This window comes from Homalodisca vitripennis, chromosome 2 (assembly GCF_021130785.1).
Source record: "Homalodisca vitripennis isolate AUS2020 chromosome 2, UT_GWSS_2.1, whole genome shotgun sequence".
NCBI lineage: Eukaryota > Metazoa > Arthropoda > Insecta > Hemiptera > Cicadellidae > Homalodisca > Homalodisca vitripennis.
In genome coordinates this window covers 2,756,575-2,783,595 of record NC_060208.1, presented here as the reverse complement: position 1 = coordinate 2,783,595, position 27,021 = coordinate 2,756,575, and the positions used below count along the sequence as shown (strand labels likewise).

Sequence of the window (27,021 nt, the reverse complement as noted above, 5' to 3'; positions counted from 1 at the left end):
GGTGTAGGAGGTTTTGTGTGCGATTATTGTTGACTTCCATTGTGACACTTTACCATTCTAAGTATCATTTTGTCAAATGGTTTGTTTGTAGATTGATAAAAAATAAAAAATTTCAACCAAAAAAGTGCGAACTTCTACCCCACTACCTGCGAACTTTTGCCCCACCTATGGGGGCAACTTATTAATCTTGCAACTTATTAATCTTGCACATAATGAATGTCGCCTCAGAAATCAATAACTATAGAATTTTATCACCTTGAATGGTTAACATTGTGTGCTATATATACAATGTTACCTTGTATTTATACAACACCACCATATGCCACACCAATACGTCCACACCATTTTTCGTAACAGGCTTCACAGAATCTACTTCAAATCTATAGATTATTTGATTTTGAAGATATCCTATGAAACAGATATCCTATGATAGACATTCAGACAATCATAAAATAATGAAGTTGGCACAAAAAATGATGCATCCATAGAATTCTTTATTGCAGAAATGGAGTTTCATGCAAAATGTCAAGTCTGCATATGAAATCTTTCTCAACATGATTCATTCTGATATTAAGGTTTAAATAATAAGTCTATACACCAGATCACTACAAAATGATGTTTTATATGTTTGGATAGTAGGCTAAACGTGTTAATACAAGTTAAAATCTCTTATAAGTGTTCTTAGTTTATTTCAGAATTTACTTATCCTGCTATTTTTTGTTGCCTTTACTGTTACCTATAAGACCAATGTATTCGCAAACGCTCATCCAATAGAGAAAATTATGTTAAATAAACATTATACTCGAATACTTTATATGTAGAAAACGTACATGTTGTCACTGTCTTATACATCTCGTAAGGGCTTATATAATTACAGAACAGATACTCGGCAGTACGGTTCGTTTTTGCAATGTTTTGTAATTTGATGCTTATTGCAAAAAATATATTTTAAAAGTAAATTTTATTAATGTTGATCGGAAAACTATGTAAAATGTAGCTATTATTTTAAATTGTTTTATTTATTTTTAAAATAATGCCTTTTATAGCTAAGCTTTGCTTGAAGCTTAGGTGCGCACTCTTGCCCCACTCTACTCTAAATCTAGTTTTGCTGCACTGTCGTATGAAGTATTAGTTATGGTACCTAATTATAGTAAAGGACGGATCGAATAATAATAAATAGTGAGGAAGGGTTAGAAGTTCAGCGATAACAAGGGACAATATGTCTATATACTTCTTCGCCATCTAACGATAGTAACCAATCCTTCACGCGTTTTTTAAACCAGTAAAGATTAGAATTGTGTCCAGGAGCGGAATTTCCTCTCAATCTGGATACGTAACGTATAACCTCTTGTAACAGCGCGTAAGTTGAAGGTCAAATTAAGCCTATAAGATCGGTCTTCGAAAAAAATCGTTATATTTGAACCATAAGAGTTTATAGAGTTCGCTAAGTTCTGACCCACATTAGTAAAGGAATTCATTAAATTCGTTGGCTACTTCAAGATTAGTTTTGTCACTGAATAATTTGGTATTTGGCAAATATTTATTTAGCTGGAAAGAAACTTTGTTGACCTCTCTACCACTAAATTTATTTACAACCCCCCAAAACATGTTTAAATCCCCATTAGCTCGGTCGAATTTATCACAAAAATAATATTTTTTAATTGCTTTAAATTGCTGCTTATAATGTTCCTGTAATTTACATAGTGGATTTTAAGCTCCAAATTAAATGGTTGCTTTTTCACCAATTTACTTAATTTATCTCTTTCTCTTATAGCTTGGACTAAATCTGAAGTAATCCATGGTTTTAGCTTTTTTGACCTAGCTTTAAATTTATTCGCCTGGCTATTGAAATTGTAATAACATTCCGAAGTTGTAGTGCTAAAAACATTTAAATTAGTGCTGTTAAAGATTGATTGTCAATTAGCATTTAAAAGGCTATCATGTGGTAATACATGGTTGATATAGGTGCGATGTGCAGGATCGATCTGAGAGGAGGCGTTCTCTGCAGTAGTGTGCGTAATATTATTTTAATGAATCGTTAAAACTTATAGTCAGCCTGGGTATTATGAAAAGTGGTGGGAACTTAATAGGTTAAATGTATAAAATGTGTTATTTATAAAAATAAATTATTTTCAAACGAGCAATGTGTCTATTTGATGTTTAGTAAATTATTGAAACATTTGTAATGAAATAACCTTATGATAAATCAAAGGCATATCAACCAACCATGTCCATTGTTTCATAAGTATTAACATTTAAAATATTTAGTAATGTATATAGTAACATACAATTAATTTGTTTTTAACCAGTTGTAATAATAATATATATTTACATTTACTAGATTCCTGAAAAAATATATTTCTTGTTATATATCTATACATTCACTGTAAGATATGTTGTTTATTTCCTCTATTTTTTTGCAAGCGGATCCTTTTGTTCACTTGGTCATTCAGTTCAGTCGTTCATTTTGTTGAACACGATGACTGGTAAAACACGCTCTAGCGGGAAGGCTTAGTAACTCTGTACTGACCGGTTCAACTGAACGGGTCGCAACAGTGAACGATACCGACTGAGCCGGTAGTGATGGGAGAATCGAATTCAGAATCGAATAGTATTCGAATACAGCCAGAGTATTCACATATTCGAATACATCAAAATGAATTCGAATACTTTTGAAATGAATACAATTTATCTGGAAGAATTGAAATTCAAATCTCGAGTATTCGTTTATTCTGACAAATAGTATTCAAATAAAATATCCAAGCGCTGTATTCGTATTCATATGGGGTTTAAAATGAATACATATATGGAGACTTTGAAAATAATAATTTAGGGTGGGGGATTCATAATTTGAAAAAATAATTACAAATTTTAATACTTGAAAAAATGTATAATTAATTGTATAATTATTAAATTTTAAAAATACATATTATTAATTTAAGAGTTACAGTCCTAAGCAATAAAGACGAATATGAATATTTACTTTTATACTGTTGTGTAAAAACAAAATATTATTGAGGTTTTCTGGCTTCAGTTCTATTTTCTACGGTAATTAGTTGACAAGACCTGCTGTGGAAAATAGTCTTTCAGACGGAACTGAAGTGGCGGGTAAACAAAGATATTTCTTCTGAAGTTCGTATATCATGGGTATGACTTGTTTATACGAGGCACCAAAAGCCAAAGTATTCGAAATACATTTTCGAATACAGGGGTGAATTCGAATTCACTGTATTCGATTCTTTAAAGTATTCGATTCTCCCATCACTAAGCCGGATTAGTCAGCTGATCAATTAGAGTGAGCGCGCCGAACAGTGGTGGGGGGATACTTGGAGGGGTATTTACCCCACCCTGCGTGAACTCAAATTAACCAAGGTTTTTTGTTAGCGGTTTACCTATAGTACGGGTGTTCACGGCTTTACTCATAGTGGCTATTGTTTGGTTCCAAAAACGTTGCTCTGTGACGACATATTTATTTTTACATAACACCTACTACCATTATATTATGAAATAAATCTCGGTTTTATTGTACGCGAAGGTCTTTGAAGTCATCTTACCACTTACACTCAATGGTTATTATAACATAAAATTGTATTATTGTATGTTATTCTTTACATTTGTAACTACCTAAAAATATCAAACATTTTTTAGAGGACCTTACTATGAATTTAAAACTACAATCCATGTTTAAATTCGATTTATTGTAAAAAATAATCTACTAACACATTGGACCTATTCAAAATATTCACATATAGGATAAATTTGCTCCATACAGTTCTTATCGTTCCACATGTAGCCATTGTTATCCTTCTCATAAAACTCCAAGCAGCGCTCGTCTCCAGCATTGTTGGGTTCTCCAGGCTCCCAGTCTGAATAGTCTGGAAGCAGTGGCTCTCCTGAAGACATCGAAACCCATTGCCCCAGAGGCAAGTTTCGTCCCGGAAATCCAGAATTGGTCGTTCCGGAATCCTGTAAAAATATGGACGCTTATGTAAGCGAAGTTACAATTTGTTAAATAGTTTAATCAATAATTAAACTATTGCAGAGAATTCGCTGCGAAAATACCTTCAGATGTAGACTTTTTAAATATGAAGTCCCCTACATTCAGGGTGACTGCCGCGGAGTCGATATTGGCGCGATGTAGAGGCGAATAGCTTAAACTTAATCAATTGCTTAAACTGCGGTTTCTACTTCAAGCATATTATTGTTATGACACTACATAGTTTATTCTTGTTATTGTCTTGATGTATAATTTATTTCAACAGTTGTTACAGTTTTTTTTCAGAGTTACTTTAGTGATATTTTTATAATTGAAAAACAATTCAATTAAACTATAAAATATTTAAAATAATTTTATGCTCTTAAATTAAATAACTCCAAGTATTTTGTACTGTATTAACATTTTTGATATTCATGCGTGTTTTCTATTGACTTGTTTGCCAACGTACTGCCGAGTATCTTTTCTGTAATTATATAAGCCCCTACGAGATGTATAAAGTGACAACATGTACGTTTTTCTACATATAAAGTATTCGAGTATAATGTTTATTTAGCATAATTTTCTCTATTGGATGAGCGTTTGCGAATACATTGGTCTTGTGGGTAACAGTAAAGGTAAAAAAATAGCAGGATAAGTAAATTTTGAAACAAACTTAGTACCTACACTTATAAGAGATTTTAACTTGCATTAACACATAGCCTACTATCCCAACATATTAAACATCATTTTGTGATGATTTGGTAAATAGACTTATTATTTAAACCTTAATATCAGAATGAATCATGTTGAGAAAGATTTCAAATGTAGACTTGACATTTTGCATGAAACTTCATTTCTGCAATAATGAATTCTATGATGCATCATCTTCGTGCCAACTTCGTTATTTTATGATTGTCTGCTCATAGGACATGTTCAGAATGAAGTAAGCTATAGATTTGAAGTAGTCTCAGTGCAAGCATGTTAAGAAAAATGGTGTGTGTGTGACGTATTTTACCTTGTATTTATAGTACACAATGTTGACCATTCAAGATGATAACATTCTATAGTTATTGATCTCTGAGTCTACATTATGTGCAAGATTTGTAAGTTTACAAACACACACCTGATACTACTAAATTCCAACTAGAGTCTGCTGGAAATATGAAACCTACGATGTAATATTTTACTTCTAATGTCGATGGCATCTTCCAAAAACTTTATCTACATAATGAAAATCTTGAACTATCACGCCAAACACGTGTCACTGTCCTTCTTACGAGACCAGTTAAGTACAGAGCACAGAGCAACGGCTATAGATAAACCACTGCAAAGAAACCTGCGCAGAAGCAAGTATCTGAGCAGCCACGCGCAGGAGGGGCCCCTCCCCAGTGGTGAGGAATGGGAAAATCATCTAGTCTCTGTTTTATAAACTGTGTGGGTCGTGCCTCGCTCGCGCCATTTTGTTTTACACTGCAGCTACTTACCTATTCTATTGTATATTCTAAGTATATTGTATATCTTTGTGTTTAGGCCTATACAAGCTTAAAATATTAATTGAATGTAGCCATAGACGTATCCAGGGAGCTTGCACTTTAGTGAGAGGTTAGCCGCTAAGTGGCAGTGGTCAGGGGATAGAGCAAGCGGGCGAGTGTCGAGCAGTGGTGGGGATACTGGGAGAGGGCGGCATCACAGCGACAGAGGGGTATTTACCCCACCCTGCGTGAAATAAAATCGCCCAATGTCTTTTCGTAAGCGGTTTAGTTAGTGATTTGCTGATGCGCCTTTGCGAACTTTCTTCTTTTGATGAAAGGGAATAATGAACAAAGAACACATGCACCAAATTCTATAAAAAATGTTTTATTACACAAAAAACTCACAGATCGGGTACATTAGTTCAGTACATGGTATGTCGTTCCACATATAACCCTGATTGTTGCTCTCAACAAGGTGTAAACAGTTCTCGTTGCCCCCATTGTTGTTTGGTTCTCCGGGTAGCCAGTCTGTGAAGTCCGGAAGCGTGTCCCCGGTAGACATCCAAATCCAATGTCCCTCAGGATAGTTCGTTCCAGAGGTCCAGAATCTATCGTTCCGCAAGGCTGAACAGATGTTTCATTAAATAAGTAAAATTAATGGGTTGATTAAAATCTGTTCTTGATATTGATTTTTGGTGCAAATTCACTATCAATATTACGCATCACATTAAGGAAAGAAGTCACTGTTCCGTACCAAACAGTTCATTCAGACATAAAGTCAGAAAGTCATTTTGTGACAGAGATATTTCAAGTGTTCTACACTAGTACGTCTACGGAAATTGCAATAAGTTTACCAAATTTTATGTTCTATACATAACGTAACTATGGTAGGAAAGGTTGGTTCAATGTGAGTGTTGAGTTTAGCTCCAGTTCACCTTCCTCTTAGTGCAGCGTCTGGAATCTGACGCTGTCACGGACTTGACTCCTGGAATGTACGTCTGAAGAAGTTCAAAATATTCGGCGACGAAGAAGTTACATAGTTTTCGACATCAGATACACCTGCACTACAAAAATATAGTGTAATCTTAATGAATATATGTATGTATATATATATATAGATATATATATATATATATATATATATATATATATATTATATATATATATATATATATACTCATTGTCTCATCGGGTGCATTAAGATCAACGGTAACTCAGCATTCACAAATTGTGTGTCAGTACAAACATACTTTTATATAAAAATGTACTTATTCCTTAATTCTCTTACAATAACAGTCTTTTACAATTATACTTATTTATACAGAATTTATTTATCAATATTTTGTATCTCTTTCATAAAATTTGTTAATAATAATTAATATTATCCTACTGGACTTTTAAATCCAAAGGTAGTTTGTAAGGGTTTATTCCTTTTCCATGGTAATCAATTTTACATGATTTATTGTTATTCATCAGTTTAAATTCAGTGACTCACTTCATCTTTCTTCATAATACATGAATACTTTCACAGAAACGCTTATTGATGACATGTTGCAAAAATGTATTGATAAAGAATTGTAAAATAAATATACATTTTTTGAAATTTAAAATTTCTTTAAAGTAGAGAGCACCGTTTACATTAACTTAAATATTTTAATAAACTACGTTTAAGTTGTCAGAATTGTGTTTCTCACCTGAATACTAAGTGCTTACTCTAATAACGTATGTTTTATACTTCTATGATAGACTACAGTATGTAATATACACTACAGTATGTAATATAGACTACAGTATGTAGTCTATGATTTCTGTTTTGATTTGGCAACTATAAATAAATAAGCAAACAATCCTCAACTTTTCCATATACTCAATACAAGAGTGTGTAATTTTTTGTAAAAGAAACTTTAAAAAAGTTTTAAACCAAAACTACAACTATGTACTACTTTTTATTATGATATATACTAGAGGGACGAAATAATTTAGTAAAAGTACTATTGAAGTTGTCGAAAAATGAGGCCAGGATGGAAATTTCAGGGATGCTTTTTCTAAACTTTTTATTATTAATTCAAACAATACAAAATTTGGATCAACAGTCATCATTTTAATATAACTTACATAATTTTCATTAAAAAATAATTGGGATGGATATTGTTCTCTTGTACTATGACAATCTTCAAAACAACTATAAACAAAACCGCTTCTTTAAAACGACAGCTTTATACAGGGTGTAACAAAACTCTTTAGACAATCTTTAGGATATTGTCTTCTGGCAGACCAGTGGAGCTAAAAACTAAATGCAACCAATGGTTTATCTCCTTTCGCTTACCGATTTGTCTGTCTATATGTTTTTAGATCTTATTTTTTTTATTTTAGAAATCAGTAAAAATATGGAAGTATAATGTTCTACGATTATCTTCTATGCTGCCTCAAATAAATATTATTAATACTTAGAACATTAATATTATATTATCAACCCTTCCCACCATTATGATACCTGCATGATGTGTAAAAGACTTTACCTCGCGTGGTTACTTGAACACGCTTAGGATCGTACCAGTTAACATCGCAGTGCACCTGATGAGACAATGAGAATATCTCTTCACCTAGATTGCACTACTTTCTGTAGTCTAGGTGTCTCTGATGTCGAAACGATGCAAAGAGTTTGAGCTTCTTCGTTCTTCGTCAACGACTATTTTTGGATCCATTCAGACGAACATTTTTTTTTAACTTCTTCAGACGTACAATTTCAGGAGTCAAGTCTGCGATAGCGTGAGACTCTAGACGCTGCACTAAGAGGAAGGTGAACGGGAACTAAACTCAACATGCTGCATTTAGCTGTTAGCCCTTCTTGGCTTATTTATTATGGTCAGTATCGTAAAATCTTTGTTGTAAAGTGTTTTGTTACACTCTGCATAATTAGAATGTAATGTGTGTTATCAGTTCAATAAATACTTCACGTAAATACTTACGGATCAGCTCTTTGATCAGTTCGTTTTCTTCCCGGGACCGAATGGTGGCTAACGCTCCGCCAAGGAATTTGCATTGAATAAATGCAGCGTACCAATTGACCTATGCAGAAGAACTTCCATACATGTATAATACTCGTATACATTTATAGTACTTTTGTATTATTCGGAGGTCACTATTATACTCTGTCCCTATCTACTATTGCTAATTACGCTATATAAGTAAATATAGATTAGGTTATCATACATATGTTAGTAGTAGTACCAAAGTTTAAAGTTACCATGGAAACTATCTCTGTTTTCGTCAGAAGTGCGGCAACAAAGCTCGCACTTATGGTCAAGGACATTTCCGATCGGTTTTCACGACCTCAGACCACGTGAGCACTCGTAAAGTTTAACTTCCTCTATTTATAATACGTTCGTATGTATTTACCTACTTATATCGCGTAATAAAAGTTGTAGATTGAATGGCCACCGTATAATACCAAAGTGCCATTATTTTATGTATATTGCTGCAATAGCTTATGTTAATCTGTAAAAATGGAAAAAAGAGTAATTACCCTGCAGGCTCTCTTATTTTTCATCTTATACAAAAATTAATCAACGTATTTTTATGAATCTGTCACATACGTCTTTGAATATTCAAATTAACAAGACATTAATTGAGCAGCTAATGTGAGTACCATCTTTAAATCCTGTATAAGTTGAATGGTTCTTAATGCCGTTAAAGAAAGTACTCTCAAGTTGCCGATATTCTGTAACTCCTCGAGAAAAATGCCTTGAGTCTGATCATAAAACAACAATAGTTCGCTCTTTTTAATGAATTTTCCAAGCAAGTTATATTGGATCTCATGGAATTCAATTCGGGTTTTAATTCCGTTGAATAAAATCGTCTAATATATAACAAATTCATATACGACATTAATTTAGAATTGAAAACAATACTATTAGCTACGAATATGCTCTATATAATCTAAATTTACTATTATTGTTTACAGTTTTGATTGTATTCGTTTTCTGTGGTTGGTGTATAGTCTAACAAAATCTACACATAACGTAGCTATGGTAGGAAGGGGTGATTCAATTGAAATGTTAAATTTAATTCCAGTTCTCCTTTCTTTTATTGGTGAATTGTCCAAGTAATAATTATCCAATTAAATTTAACGTTCAAATCTAATATGTTTCTACCATACCTACGTTCCGTGTAGAAAACATCGTGCTTTGAGATCGTGTCAGGAACGTCGATCATAGCACATAAAATACGTTTACTTTATTTTAACAAGGGATTTTTAAATTTAAAATTGTGCAAACTGTCCATGACATTATCTAGTTTACGATAAAGTTACCGTCACAACAACAATGATGCACTAAAAACGCATTACGTCATTCTTCCTCTCCCGACCACGGTAAAATATCATAATCTAACCTAACGTAAACTAATAAGTAAACTCACAACTACAGTAGCGCAAACAGAACGTTGGAATAGATGCGCACACTTAAGACATGATTTGTTATGAAAATGAACCCAGATGGTTTTAATAACTACACTACAATGCAAACCAGAGATAACCTTTTCAGCAGTCTGAGCTATTATGTAAATCTTTCTGGTAGGGGGGGGTGAGCAACTCTCTGGAGGGTCTGGAACATGAGACAACATAAACACAGCGTTACATTCATCGAATAAAACACTTGTAATTTTTGGAATTAAAATGAAATAAATAATATTTAAAATCATTAATGCGTTAGCGATTACAAAATACATTTTAAATATTTATAATTTCTTAATTATACGCGATTTGAACTTAAGTTAAAAAAAGATTATGCCCTTTACCTTTTTGTAGTTTAAAATATAGAAAAACGGACGCAATACGAGAGGCGTTTGTTAGATAAGACTGTGCTGGTTATAAATTCGTGTTTTTATTAAAGGTATTATTTAAAATATCAAACTATTTAAATTATATATTCCCAATATAACGAATAGAGTTAAAAATACAATTTCTACACATCGGTCTATTAGAATTACTCAATGTAGATATAATTTTTAGATTAAATTTTGGTTTATTTCTTAATTATTTCATAAAAAGTTGCATTCATATTAAATAGGCGATAGGTTCTGTCTAAATATCCTAAATGGAAATGTATAACATGACAAACAATAATGGCTTTGAATCTCAATTTCTTTTAACCTATTCCAGAAAAAGGAATATCTATGCCTACCAATTATAATACATGCACAGAACGCGTATAAAAAGCAAGATTTTGATATTTCATCCATTTACTTTGCGACGTAACGATAAAAACTCTTAATTTTGTCAACATATATAAAGCCGATACAAACAATCTGTGCTTGCCATTTCACCTCCAATAAAGCCACTATTCATTTCATATACTCCTTTAGAACTTTTAGCGCAATCCAGATAGAGGGTTCGTTACTTTTTGTTTAAAAAAAATTAAAATTTCAGGTTCGATAAATTAATAAGAGGTGGAGTATGGATTTTTGGTTCTTTCCCAATAACTCTACTGATGTTGGGTTTCTTTGGTCCATAAAACGTACCCACCTGTACGTGTATTACTTTTTTATTAAGCCTTGGTGTTTAACATATTTTGTTTACCACAAATTAAAAAAAAAAAAAAACAGTAGCAGTCGTGGGACTGCTGATAGAAGTGAAAACGGAACTATTAAGTTGAGAGTAATTAACAATACGTTATAGTAGCAGTACATCTGTAATTGTAAATGTGACGCGTTTTTAATTTTCCAATTTTAAAATGCACTAAAAAATATTATCAAATAACTAGAAATCTATTTTACCACGCTAGTAAGATAAATCTTATACCGTAATAATACTCATTTCATGATGAAGAGGTTAAATAATAAAAACATAATTAAAATGAATAATGCTAAATTTTAAATACAAATATTCGTACAAATATTAAAAATGTTTAAAAATATATTCGTTGTTTTCATTATTCATTTATAAGTGAGTAAACACCGAGTGAACAACAGTGAGTTGAACACCGTTGTAATTATACAGTTATTGCTACGGATAAAGTATATAATTGCAATAACAATTAAACCCACAATATTTTTAAAAACTAATAAATTAGTTAAATTAACTTGGTTCTTTCGTAAAGGTATTTTTATTGCACAATAAACTAATTTATTGAGTTAATACGGTATCAGTGAGCCAATGCGCCAACTACAGTTCCGGCAGAAACGTTCCCTCATCACTTCATACGCTACTACAGGCTAAACTAAACTTCCAATAAAAAAATGATAAATTACAAAAAAAATATTCATCTATTTTCCACACAACTTTCTCGCTGACAAATTTTGTCTGACCAAAAAATAAAAAAAATCCTCGCTTACTACTTTTTTCTTGTCCTTGTAAACGCTATGTAAAATGTAAACAATAATCAAAATTATTTCGAAATTTTTTTAATATTTAAAAATGTAACCAATAGATTGCCAATATTAAGAGCTTTAATTTGACGCATCTTACAGAATTGTACGACATTGGCTTCACTTTTAAATCGCGAGAGGGAAGCCGTAAAGGTCACTGATTTTCGCAGTCTGTTTTCATACTCCGCCGGGACAGTTTTAACACAGCGAGACTGACTTTTTCATGCAGGTTTAGTAGTCCGCGGCCAAGTGTACGGTTAAACAACACAGCGAGACTGACTTTTTCATGCAGGTTAGTATCATTAGCATTGTCGGTGACGCGAACCGAGGATTTTAACCCTCTACCAAAACGCTCAACGCGCCTAAAGAAGTTTTCACTTCAAAAACTACATTTCCATAAACATTAACCATATCAATTTTGTATTTTCCGTTCCCTATTTATTCAAAAGCTGCGTTTACTGGGTTCCAAAACCACCGCCCTTCACATTAAGAATATTTTACAAAAATATATTATATTGCCAAAATGTAAACTACAGATCCATTATGTATTCTTTGTCTAAAGTTTGTTTTTGTGATGGAAGCATTGTGAAAGAAACAGGATTTTCCGGACATTTGCATCGTTAAGCGATACAAAAAAATCAGTGACACTACGTTTCGAGATCTGCAATCTCTTCTTCAGGTAAATAACTAACCTACACATAATTACAAACTAGGTTAAAATAAAAAAAACTAGGTTCGTATTATTAAAACTGAATTACAGAATACAGGTCACAATAGGTCTGCATTTGCCGGCCAACCATCTACAACTGATGGTTTAGTTACGATAATTAGTGTTGTGTTTTTTTATTAAGTGCATGCTTTATAGTTAGTGAAGTTGACCCACAACATGGTGGTTGTGGTTCCCGACTTACGTGTGTCACGTCGCTCTGGTATTTTTTGTTTATTGAAATCTAGTTTGTAATTATGTGTTAGGTTAGATTTACCCGAAGAAGAGATCAGATTGCAGATCTCGAAACGTAGTGTTAATGATTTTTATATATCACTGAATGGTGGCAAATATCTGGAAAATTCCTGTTTCCTTCATTATGTATTCGTACTCACCCTGAGGCAAACAAGCAGTGAAAGGGTCGCCGGTGTAGCCCGAAGGGCAGGCGCACGAAGGGATGTGGAACCTCACTTGGCAGGTGGAGTTGGAGCCACAAGCGCCGACACAAGGATCTTCACATCTCTGGGCAACACAAGCGCGATCCAGCGGGCAGTGGTCATTGGCTGCGCACTGCGGCTGTACTGAACATCGGTGTGAGTTAGTGGTGGGAATAACTGGATGAAAATAACTGGTTAGTTCGGTTATTTTATTTTAACCGATTAGTCGGTTATTTTTGCTGCATCCAGTTAAATTAGTCTATAGACTAATTTTTCTACCGACTAATTTTTCTATAAGTTAACTGGTTGTGAAGACTTAGTCTATATTTGAATTAATCGTTGATTCTGATCGGTTATTTTAAACTAGTCTTTAGATAAGTTTTTCTACCGACTAATTTTTCTATAAGTTAACTGGTTGTGAAGACTTTGTCTATATTTGAATTAATCGTTGATTCTGATCGGTTATTTTAAATTAGTCTTTAGATAAGTTTTTCTACCGACTAATTTTTCTATAAGTTAACTGGTTGTGAACACTTAGTCTATATTTGAATTAATCGTTGATTCTGATCGGTTATTTTAAATTAGTCTTTAGATTAGTTTTTCTACCGACTAATTTTTCTATAAGTTAACTGGTTGTGAGACTTAGTCTATATTTGAATTAATCGTTGATTCTGATCGGTTATTTTAAATTAGTCTTTAGATTAGTGTTTCTACCGACTAATTTTTCTATAAGTTAACTGATTGTGCAGACTTTAGTCTGTACTTGAATTAGTCGTTGATTCTGATCGGTTATTTTAAATTAGTCTTTAGATAAGTTTTTTTCTACCGACTAATTTTTCTATAAGTTAACTGGTTGTGAAGACTTAGTCTATATTTGAATTAATCGTTGATTCTGATCGGTTATTTTAAATTAGTCTTTAGATAAGTTTTTCTACCGACTAATTTTTCTATAAGTTAACTGGTTGTGAAGACTTTGTCTATATTTGAATTAATCGTTGATTCTGATCGGTTATTTTAAATTAGTCTTTAGATAAGTTTTTCTACCGACTAATTTTTCTATAAGTTAACTGGTTGTGAACACTTAGTCTATATTTGAATTAATCGTTGATTCTGATCGGTTATTTTAAATTAGTCTTTAGATAAGTTTTTCTACCGACTAATTTTTCTATAAGTTAACTGGTTGTGAAGACTTAGTCTATATTTGAATTAATCGTTGATTCTGATCGGTTATTTTAAATTAGTCTTTAGATTAGTTTTTCTACCGAATAATTTTCTGCAAGTTAACTGGTTGTGCAGACAGTCTATACTTGAATTGCTCGTTTATTATAATAAGTTATTTTTATTATGTACTGAAATATCGTTCTTTAGCGATTAACTTTCGTGATTCGTAATTAAAATAAATTATAATTTTGCAATTTGAACGGTATTTATCTTGTAGTGTTATAAATGATATATGATAATATAACATTTTAAAATGTTATGACTATAACGTATGCACAGAAAAAAGTAATAATACAATTACAGAATTTCGTTTTCAATTACGGTTCTGCCAGTGAGGGTTTTGCTTGGGATTTTTTGATTGTATATTAAGGTCCGAACTCAGACCGGGTTTTTCGTACAATTTCTTCCGGAGCCAGTCACACGTCCTATATGAAGGGACTGTGTCTGGTGGGGGGACACGACGGGGCCCGACCGAATATCTTTACCAGGGCTCGCCAAAGCTAAGTACGGCCGTGAGTAAATTGGCCGCGCCGCGCCGCGTACCTGTCTCAACAGGAATGGTTTCATTCCCCCACCACTCCATCCCTAAAAATGTGGATTGAATTTAAAAGGTAATCGGTTATTCATTCGACTAAAATAACCGATTAACGACAAAAATAACTGACTGGTTAGTCGGTTATAAAATCCATTCGGTTATCCCATCACTAGTGTGAGTAGACCTCGCGCGGATCAAGCGCTAACATGGGCTCTTATGGGAGGGAGAAATTCCCTCATTTACTGGAGAAATCCCCTCATGTGCGGAAGAAATTCCCTCCTCACACTCTTATCCTATGAAAATGTTCCAAATTCTGTCGAAATTATCGTGTTTTTCGGTAAAATCGGTGATTTGGGGTGTCAAAATCGGTGTTTTTTTTTTCGGTAAAATCGGTGATTTGTTGGGTCCTCACACTCCCCGTGAGGGAGAAACGAGGGACGGGAGGGAATTCCAATATGGCGGCGAGGGCGGGAAAAATTGGCGGGAACAGGGGAACCTAACCTCACTTTTTTTGGTTTCCCGCGTATTCATTATGGCTGCGCCCATGATGAATTGGCGGGAACAGGGGAACATAACCTCAATTGTGAAAAGGGCGGGAACAGGAGAACCTAACCTCACTTTCTTAGATGGCTGCGCCCAGTTGGCGGGAACTGGGGAACATAACCTCAATTGTGAAAAGGGCGGGAAAGATAACTAAACAAGAGAAATAAAGACGAATCGTACCTTATTGTGTGATGCGGTGAGTCGATGTGGGCCTGGATGTGGTTTCGGAACATCCGCACTAGTAGACCTCGCGCGGATCGAGCGCTAACATGGGCTCTTATGGGAGGGAGAAATTCCCTCATTTACTGGAGAAGAAATCCCCTCATGTGCGGAAGAAATTCCCTCCTCACACTCTTATCCTATGAAAATGTTCCAAATTCTGTCGAAATTATCGTGTTTTTTCGGTAAAATCGGTGATTTGGGGTGTCAAAAAAAATCGGTGTTTTTTCGGTCCGGTAAAATCGGTGATTTGTTGGGTCCTCACACTCCCCGTGAGGGAGAAACGAGGGACGGAGGGAATTCCAATATGGCGGCGAGGGCGGGAAAAATTGGCGGGAACAGGGGAACCTAACCTCACTTTCTTGGTTTCCCGCGTATTCAATATGGCTGCGCCCATGATGAATTGGCGGGAACAGGGGAACATAACCTCAATTGTGAAAAGGGCGGGAACAGGAGAAACCTAACCTCACTTTCTTAGATGGCTGCGCCCAGTTGGCGGGAACTGGGGAACATAACCTCAATTGTGAAAAGGGCGGGAAAGTTAACTAAACAAGAGAAATAAAGACGAATCGTACCTTATTGTGTGATGCGGTGAGTCGATGTGGGCCTGGATGTGGTTTCGGAACATCCGCACTACGTATAGTACCCAGGTTAAACATTATCCAGTATAAGAATCGGTCCAGAGAGCTGGTAGACATCCTACGACTGGATAATGTCCCCCTATGCTCACAGCTCTATACATCGACTCAATCATCACACGCCCTCGCCGCCATATTGGAATTCCCTCCGTCCCTCGTTTCTCCCTCACGGGGAGTGTGAGGACCCAACAAATCACCGATTTTACCGAAAAACACCGATTTTGACACCCCAAATCACCGATTTTACCGAAAAAAAAACACGATAATTTCGACAGAATTTGGAACATTTTCATAGGATAAGAGTGTGAGGAGGGAATTTCTCCCGCACATGAGGGGATTTCTCCAGCAAATGAGGGAATTTCTCCCTCCCATAAGAGCCCATGTTAGCGCTCGATCCGCGCGAGGTCTACTGGTGTGTGCTATAATTGTAATGTATAATTGTCGCAATCTAAACAAACAACCATTACTTTTCAGGTGGTTGTGTTTTAGCTTTTAGCAACCTCTTGCTGTTCTAATTTTATGTCTATTAATATTATGAATGCATTTTGCATTGCCATGCAGATTAGAGCTATCAAAATTGGTTCTAGATCTTCGTGACGTTGGTAAATCAATTAAATATTTCTACTTAGCATATAAAGAAGGAAGCGAACTAACACAACCTTGTTAACCATAAAACTTAACTAAATAATAAGATAATTCATGAGCAATTGTTTTACATAGTTAATAAATTTATATAATCACTAGTAGGTACTCACGTCTTCGCACGTAATTTCTTGTTGAAAAACAGGACTGAATTTTCATGTATTCATGAAGACAGTAGCAATTAATGACATAATGCAAGGTAGGGTTCAAATTTGCTAATGACTTATTTTATACTCTGCGTGAATGAATACTTCTGATTTGAAAGAATTATATTTTCTACGCAATAATTCAGTTTGGAATGCTACCACGATCACAAAAATATGTCAACATACTTATAGCCATTGCAGTAGACAAAACACACACACACACACACACACACACACACACACACACACACACACACAAACGCGCGCGCACATAAATATATACATTCATACACACACACATAGACTATATATACAGGGTGAGTTTTTTAAAGTGATCCAATAGCTAACTTTTTAATTACACGACTTAGCACCACACTTTAAATTTGGAACTTGCTCAATTTTAAGTTTCACTCAGGGATACACTTTCAAATTTTTTTGAAGATGGCCGCCATTTTCCAATATGACGGTCAACTTTAAAATCTCTTATGGAACACCCTGTATTTTATGTTGTTTTTAGATTCTACTCAACAAAATAATACATTTTTGCTTTTGAGAGTTTTTCAATATCTCTAATGGTTCAGGAGCTACGTGGACTGGAAGTTTACATAATTTTTGCCAATATGGCGGCCAACTTTAAAATATTTTATGGAACACCCTGTATTTTATGTTGTTTTTATATTCTACACTACAAAATAAGACATTTTTGCATTTTAGAGTTTTTCTATATCTCTAATGGTTCAGAAGCTACGTGGACTGCAAGTTTTTATCATCAGTCCGAAAAAATCCGAAAACTTGCAGTCCACGTAGCTCCTGAACCATTAGAGATATAGAAAAACTCTAAAATGCAAAAATGTCTTATTTTGTAGTGTAGAATATAAAAACAACATAAAATACAGGGTGTTCCATAAAATATTTTAAAGTTGGCCGCCATATTGGCAAAAATTATGAAAAGCTCCAGTCCACGTAGCTCCTGAACCATTAGAGATATTGAAAAACTCTCAAAAGCGAAAATGTATTATTTTGTTGAGTAGAATCTAAAAACAACATAAAATACAGGGTGTTCCATAAGAGGTTTTAAAGTTGACCGCCATATTGGAAAATGGCGGCCATCTTCAAAAAATTTGAAAGTGTATCCCAGAGTGAAACTTAAAATTGAGCAAGTTCCAAATTTAAAGTGTGGTGCTAAGTCGTGTAATTAAAAAGTTAGCTATTGGATCACTTTAAAAAACTCACCCTGTATATATATATATATATATATATATATATATATATATATAATTTTAATTTTTATAAACTTTGAATCACAATATATATAATATATATTGATTTATATATATAATATATACATTGATATATATTATATATAATATTGATATATATATATGTATAATATATAAATATATATATATATATATATATATATATATATATATATATATATATATATATAAGTAGATATGAATATGGCGGTTCTGGCGCACTTTTGGGACAGTCAGAAAATCAATGTAAAATACTGTCCATTGAACAATAAACAAATCTAAGAAATCTAACAGGAAAGCACGAATGTTAAATAACCGAATCTTTAGCTGTTTTACTGTTCAATGTTTGCTTCTACATTTATAAGCTGTTTTAATGAAAAAATCAAAAAATCTTAATAAAAAATCTTTATTCTACAAAGTTAATTGTAACACAGTCTTTATCTTTAATAGTCTTCTTTCCAGTAACAACCAAGTGTAATTTTTTCATTTTTGTTTAATTCTTTAATCTTTTTCTCATCCAAAACAGTCAGCAGGTAAGTGTACTTTACAATCTTCCAACTCGGCAATTATTGTAAACCCGAATTTATCTTTCATTTTCTCCAAATTCAAGATTCTATGTTTCTTCCTTTCTTCCAATTCATTTAACTTCTTATACTCTTTAAACTTACATTCTCCAATATCATTTAACTCTTTCAAGAACTCCATTTAAATAGAAAAAATTTAAAGACGGAAAAAATGAAATTCGCTAACCTTCACTCGAGAAGTCGGGGAGAATGTGAGTAAAACCGCATTCTTTTCAAGAGGTTCTTCGTTTAATTTCTCCAAATGTACTATAAAATCATCGAGGATTTCTGGTTCAAAATCGTAAACAAATTCAACATCCAGATAATGAAAAAATACAGGTAATATCTTTTCATAATAAACGTGTGTATCGATACCTACAAACCTAATGTATTCTTTGAAAAGGAAAATAATTTTGTCAATGGTTCCAAGAGATAAGTAAAAATTTTTATTCTGTTTTCTAAATTCTGTAACAAATTTTGTTTGCTTCTTGTCTCCATATTGCAATTTTGTAAGCAGGTTATTCAAATGTGTTAATTTATTTCGAAATTTCTTAGGTTTAGGTCTTTCTAACAAAATTAAATTACAACCTCTACAAACTAAATATCTTTTATCGATAATTTCTCCTCTATTAGAACACTTGTAACAGTTGGCATTATACTCTTCCATTTAAACAAAAAGATTTTTTTATAAATGGAGATTATGGAACTAAGTCTGCCGAGATATAAATTTTTCAGCGCAAATGTTTGTGTTTACATTTCTACAACAGAGATAAATAGAAATAATTTCATTCTATTGTACAACTATTTAGGATATTATGTGTACGATTACAAAGATTATTCCGGAAGAAATCGAGATTTTTCATCAGCGAAAGAGTATATTTTTGAAGTTTTAGAAGGAATGAAAGAGAATAATATGAACATCATCAATTATTGTAAAAGACAAAATGAATGATTGTGTCTTTGGTGTAGTGTTGTTAGTGTGCGTGTTTGCGCTATGGGGAATCACATCACATTCAACTTCTACGGTGTCTATTGTTTAGAGACTTGGCCCTGCACTGCTACTGTCCAACCAAGTTAATGGCTAGGAGCTGTAATTCGGGTCTTAGACTCTGGAATTTTTTTGTTCCCAAGTCTCATTTTTCTTTGGTAACTACTGTGTAGAAGTTGATGGAGAGATACAATTAGGGAATTTGTGTCGGGTGTTTTGTAAGTGTAATGTTGTATTAATGAATGATGTGAATGATGAATGTAATGAACGAATTAAGGAAGAGAAGGAATGTACGAATTAAGGAAGAGAAGGAATTAAGGAATGAAGTGGAAAGGTGAGGAAGCAAATGGCGCGCCAACCACAGTTGTCATTACTCGGCTTGTTCTATAGTCATTACACTATGGCCACTCGTGTAAAGACTTGTCCCCAACCACTGAACGACAACCATGTCTTCCTCAATAAAAAGCGCGCCTGAAGCTCTGGGATTTGAACCCAGAACCTCAGGCTTTGAAGGCAAGCGTCTTACCAACTGAGCTACGGAGAGTCTCGAAAGTTATAAAGCTATATCTCTGCTATATAAGTTGTTCAATTAGGAGTGCTAGTTTACAAATTTATTAATAATTTTTATATTTCAAAAACCACTCAACCGATTTTAATGAAATTTGGTACACATATAGTAAATACTTAACTCTTTCGACTTAACTTATCCATAAGGGTGAAATCATCCCCTATTTCTTAATATTCATAAAAAAATAAAAAAAATTATCAGAAAAATCTGAAACTTCAAAAACAAGCGAGTTCAACTTAAAATTTCATGAAAATAACAAAATTTTCAAAAACTACCCCAATCATCCCTTATCTTAAAACTCTTATATCTCGAGAACTATTGGAGCTTTTTTGCTGAAATTTGGTATATAGGATCAGTAAATATTAAAGTATTTTTTAAAATCATAACTTCCGGTCCAACCCTTAAGATGACCTTGGAATAGTTTTTTGTTAATATCATCCCCATTTTTTAAGATATTCTTTTGAAATTAAAAATGAATACTTATATCAATGTCTTTAACAATTCTGTAAAGTGTTAAAATTATCCGATGAATAATAGTGAAAATAACGTGATTTTTACTGAATTTCTCTAATATCGTTCTTAATCACATCATAGGCTAAAAATTTCTCAGAGACAACAACAACATAACAAATCGCGTTTGTAACAGCTTTTTGAAAATCCATATTGATAATTATATCGTTCTTTGAACCAGAAATATTTGTCAAACTCTTTGTTGTATCAATGACATAAATAGGTCTATTCGCTAAAAAATTCTTTAGGATTGTAATACATTTCCTTATTATTACAGTAAACTTTCTTAAAATCTTGATACATCTGATACATGATTCTGAAAAGACCTCCGGAAATGTTTAAATTTTGTAATTCATCTGGATAATAAGAACCGTTCAATTTTACTCTGATATTTTTTACATCCAAACTATCAAACTTTGAAGGATTTTTTTTTCTTGATTATTCTGTCTATCTGTTTGAAAACCGATGATAACGAACTTGGGATTGAAGATATTTCTATAAATATTTGTGATATCGAACGAATAAGTTGTTCCGGAAATACCTTTTTGTTCAATACATTGCCAATCTAGAAAATTAAACATAATGTTTTGACTTTTTGTAATTTCATCAATCAACCTAATTTTACTCGTGGTTTTATAATCAATCATTGGAACTCTAATAAAAAAATCTGTAATTGTTATTTTTCCATCAACAGGCATAACAGTTCCAGTTGCAGTCTTCAGAATCACATCATCGTCTTCTGCTCTTATAAAACTTAGATAAAATCCTCCTTTATAGATCGGAATAGTAACATTTTCAAAAAATCCTAATCCAAAATGAGATAAATTTCCAGCTGCTTCAAAAACACCAAATTTAAAATCTGATTCAAAGCCATTAGAAGTTTGAGAAATAACATCACTTTTTGAATACGAAATAGTTCCTTTAATTGTGCTTAATTGGCCACAGTTTTCGACTTCTTCTATCAATTTATTGTGTTTTTTCTTACTTCAATCTTAGAAAATAAAAAACGGTATAAAATTATCGATTAATCTAACATTATCAGTTCCAAGATATGCTTGACCATCTTGTTTTGTTAAAGTTCCAGAAATATAAAACTGGAAGTTAGACGAGCAAAAGTTATCTCCAAAATCAATATTAAACTCAGTTCTTTTATTCGGTTCATTCAAATGTTGTTTACTAATTGGATAGAAATTTTTAAACTCCGCCCTTTCAATATCACTAGCATATTTTCTGTAGTCCGCCATTTAATAAGAGAAAATTTAGAAATTTTAAACATCGTGTATCATTTTTTCATCGATCTAATGTACGTTTTTATAAGAAAAGATATAAATTTTAGTAAAATAATTAAAAAGATTAGAGTCATTTTTAATGATCTACTTCGTCATATTCAGGATTCTCTTCCTTAAATTTTGCGATCTCGGTCACATATTTCAATAAAATCTGCACAGGATAGTAACCGCTATCTATAATATTGTTCCAATCAACTGTATCTTTATTTTCATCCAAAAACTTTATACTCAAGTGTTGATAGAGACAAAGAACAGACATATGATCTTTTAATTGATAATGTATATTTTCTTGAATGAACTCTGATGATAAAGTTTGATATTTTGCAATGTTATACCAATTCAATTTGTTTACGTATAATCTCATCATATCTTCGGATAATTCATATTTTTGAGAAATGTCATCCCAATGTTCTTTTTTCAAATCTCTTTCGTGTTGCATTATAAAAAGATCGAAAGCACTGTAATGTCCCGCCATCTCTATTTATTAAAAAAAAATTTTTAAATCAAGTTTTTATAAATTGACTCTTTTTTGAGTTACATTCAGCACATTTTCCAGATATTCTCTTAACTCCATTGATGTTTGCATAGTATTTTATATCGTTTGTGGCAGTTTTTTCTTTACATCTCACACAATATATGAGCGCCATTTATTTAGGGAAAATTTATCGTGCATAAAACCCTACGCGAATACCTATTTCAGTAAGATCTTCCTCCATATTATTAAGTTTTTCTTCTAATTTTTGAAATTTGACAGCATAAGAATCATTGTATTCAACAAATTTATGACCAATATTCTCAAAAGTTTTCGTAGCATCTAAACTAAACTTATCAAAAGACTCTTTAAAATTAGTACGTTTTTCATTAATTTCACCAACATCGTCTACTGATCTTCTATTTCTGGCTTCTAACTTGTCATAGACTTCTGTTGTAAAATCTTTAACATGCTGTTTATGATTCTCATAATTTTGTTTTAGTTCATTAAACATTTTAATAGGATCTTCTAATTGAATCATTACAACAACATCAAATGGATTAATTCCTTTACTAACACCGCTAATTCTTTTTCCTTTAAAATCTAAGGCATTTTTAACATTCGGATCATGTAAATCAACAATATCGATGTTTTCTGATAATTTTAGAGGTTTTAAAATTTGTTCTTTAACAACAACATCATGTTTGTCAATACCAGGTCGAACACAGACAATTCTTTTTTTATTAGCCAAACTAACATAATTCTTTTCAACTTTGATCGCTTCAGTAATTTTATCAGCTTTTTCGATATGAGACATTAAATTGGTAAATAATTTTTCTGCACCATCATCAAATTCTTTTTTCAATGTTTTTATTTTATCAGCAACTTCATTTGAACTCATGAAATTTGCAAGTTTGTTATCATATTCTGCTTTAAAATCTTCAATCTCGACAGCAAACATATCTGAATCTGGAAGGTTTTGTAATACATTTTCTAACTCGTTATCAAACTCATTTCTCAAACTATCAAAATTCAAACTATTATCTACATTTTGAATAATTTGTGTTCCAAATACGTCAAAAATATTTTGTGAATCCATATTTATTAAGCAATAATTTGTTAACAACTTCTTTAAAATCTTTACCATCACTCAGTTCATTCAACACAAAAACACATAAATGACCACAAATTGGGGGATCTTTATAGTCTTGAATCTGAGAATCATTGTAGTAGACGCTTGATTTTTTCAAATATTTAATCAATTCTATCGGCGGTTTGTCCTCAATTCTTCCATACGAATCAAAATAAAACGCAATCTTATCATTTTTATAATAACAAATCCAATGCGTTCCACTTCCCATAATCGAGTCTAAATTCACAATTCCACATTCAAATTTCTTAACTTTTTCAGGTAATGTATCTCTCATGAAGATTCCTCTAAAATGTTTAATATTTTTGCAGATTTCTTCCAATTCTCCGAATGTTAAGGGTTCAAATTTTTTTCCGATGTTTGATTTCACGTAATTCAAAGTTTTTTCATCTAATCCAGATCCTGTAACATCTTCCAACTCTTTATCTAACCAATTTAAAATGTTTCGAACAATAGGAATCACATCATTTTTAACGATTGGAGCAGCTTTACGAACATAAGGAACAACATTTTTAACAACTGGAAATATTTTCTCCAAAATCTAATAAATCTTTCAAAAGTCCACCATTTTTAAGTTCTTTCAACTGATTATAAGAAAATTCTATTCTGGTTCCTTTATTGTTTTTCTTATGTTTTTCGAGTTTATTGTATTGTCTATTTGTTAAAAATATCTTATCTTCGCCATTTTTTAGTTGATCTATTTTAAATTGAATACTAACGGGTATTTTCTTCTTAAAAGCGGATTTTATTTTTTCTTTCTGATTTTTGCTGAAATTTACATTCACCTCCATTTATATAGTTAAAATTTCAAGTTCTCTTCGATTCCCATTCCTAGTTTTCTCTTCAAAAACATTGCTCCAGCTGTTGGAAGTGCAACAAATCTTTCACCTAATCCAGCATCTTTTGATAAAAATCTATCCATTGCCTTATCTTGCAAAACTTTATCTGCTATATGTCTGGAATTTGTGTCTCTATGTTTTGCATAAAAAATATCGTGTTCCATAGCAGCTTGATCTAATTTATTTATACCAGGATCTCCTCTTTTCAATCTTTTTTCAAGTTTTGTGCCAGGCCCCAGATACTGATAAGTTGGTACGTGTAATTCAAAAGGTAAATTGTTGATAAAATCATTCAAAAGTCCGCTACCCTCAATCATAGATGAACTTATTGCCGGCAAAACTCGTTTTAAATATTTAATTCCATCAGGTTTTTCAATCATTTCATCAAGTTTGTTCGAAATAAAATCCTTAATCGCTTTCTTTTCGTTCAAAAAATTGTTGTTTCCAGCCTTTTCTTGAGCATAAATATAATTAATAATTCCATCGAGTTTTGTCAAATCGTCGATATATCTGTATTCAATCTTATTATCACTGTATTTTCTCACACCTGATCCTTCGATTCTTTTTTCCCAAATTGGTTTAATCAAATTGAGATATTTTTTACCTTTACTTGACTTTGGTTTCTTAGTTGATGGATCATTATTTTTGTAAATTGAATCAGATTTCCATAAAATTTCAGTATACTTTTTCAAGTCTTCTTCAGAATATAAACCGTCTTTTGGAACATCAGTGCCTGTTAATAATCTCCATAAACCTTGAGTTCCTTCATATGTTTTTTTCATTAATAATGATATCATTATGCTCAAAATTCACGGGCAAATTTCCAATCATAAAACTTTTCTTTTTTCTGTCCCAATACAAACCAAATTTATCATCCTTCGCTCTAGGAAGAAATTTTTTACCAATTTCACCAATTATTATATCCGTTGTTCCAGGACTTATTGGTTCAACTATGGTAGAGTCTTCAATGATTCGAGGTCTAAATGGTGTCGACGATGGTAATTTTGGCAATTCAAACTCAGATTCTGGTATCGAAATATCGGCAAACTGTCGTACAACTGGAACCAAATTCATCAAATTTTGATTATCACTTAAAACATTTTCAATTTTGCCCTCAACGTTTTTTATTGCAGAAGTTACAGGTTGATTGATTTTTTGAATAAATTCTTGTTCTTTTTCATCAATTCGAATCTGTTCTTTAAATTCTTTGATTAATTTCTTTTCGATTTGATCAAGTTTTTTCGCTTCTTCAGAAGTTACGTTTCGCCATTTATTTAGGAAAATTTTGAAACGTGGAACGTAAAAACGTGAACGTGGAACGTAAAACGTGAACGTGGAACGTGAAACACGAACGTGAAACGTAAAACACGAACGTGAAACATGAACGTGAAACGTAAACACGAACGTGAAACATGAACGTGAAACGTAAACACGAACGTGAAACATGAACGTGAAACATGAACGTGAAACATGAACGTGAACGTGGAACGTGAACGTAAAAACATGAAAACAACTAGATTATCACACGTTTATATTGGAAAATTTATTCAAATATTTGCCATTTTTAGGCTTCAAAAGTTAGATTAATAGTTAAAAATCCGTAGTCTTCCTTCCAAATGTTATCACACAATTCATTAAAGTGGTTAAAACTCATATCAGATCCCACATAATTGTTGTAAATCTTTCTCGAATAGTGATCGTCTTGCTTAAAAACACACAACATATTCAAATTATTTCTTATAACTTGTTTATCAACCTTTGAAAAGCATTGGGAAAGATAGATACAAGATATGTTTTTGTGACGGGACATTAACGAAATATTCCTTAATAACGTCTTGATTTTCCAAAATACAATCATCAAAAACGATTAACGAATTGGGTTTACATTCGCTTAACGGAACTATGTCCTCAGAAGCATTATAAAAATATGATATTTTCTTACTTAAGTTCTTCTCAATATTTTCAAATCTTTCTTGTAATTTTTTATAGGCGTCTTGTTCTAAAGATTTACTAAAAACATACAAATTGGAATAAGGAATCAACCTATTGTAGATAAAATTCAATAGTAAAGTTGTTTTTCCACATCCACTTGAACCAACAATTAACAATCTGATTGGTTGATCTTTCTTATTTTCTTCAAACGTTTGAAGTTTTATCTGATCTTTTTGCTTTAAAAATTTCTCCATTTAAATAACGAAAATGAAGCTGTTCAAGTTGACTTCAGAAAGCTCTAAATTAGTTTTAAACTTGGAACATCCTATACACTTAGAGGAAGAATCAAATTATTTTATCGGTTTAAGCGGTTTTTATTCTGACAATTTTGTAATAAATATTAGTGAAAGTTCTCCTTATTGTATAGGATTTAGTGAGAAGAACGTAACAAAATATTATGGTTTAAACAAAGGATATTATACTTTCGATCAAATAAAAAATTCCCTTAAAAATTATCTGAAAACATTCAAACAATCAGATAAATCTTTAA

General features: G+C 32.5%; 1 protein-coding gene across 1 annotated transcript in view; it reads right to left on the bottom strand.

The window, feature by feature from the left end:
• Positions 1-5,824: 5,824 nt before the first annotated feature.
• Positions 5,825-27,021, bottom strand: part of LOC124353417 (neurogenic locus notch homolog protein 3-like) — a 31,678-nt gene continuing 10,481 nt past the window's right edge. The window contains exons 4-7 of the mRNA XM_046803257.1: positions 12,916-13,101; positions 9,985-10,052; positions 8,418-8,517; positions 5,825-6,072 (exon numbers count right to left, since the gene is read on the bottom strand). Coding sequence (XP_046659213.1) covers positions 5,837-6,072; positions 8,418-8,517; positions 9,985-10,052; positions 12,916-13,101 — 590 coding nt within the window. The 3' untranslated portion in view covers positions 5,825-5,836. The remainder of the gene's footprint in view (positions 6,073-8,417; positions 8,518-9,984; positions 10,053-12,915; positions 13,102-27,021) is intronic.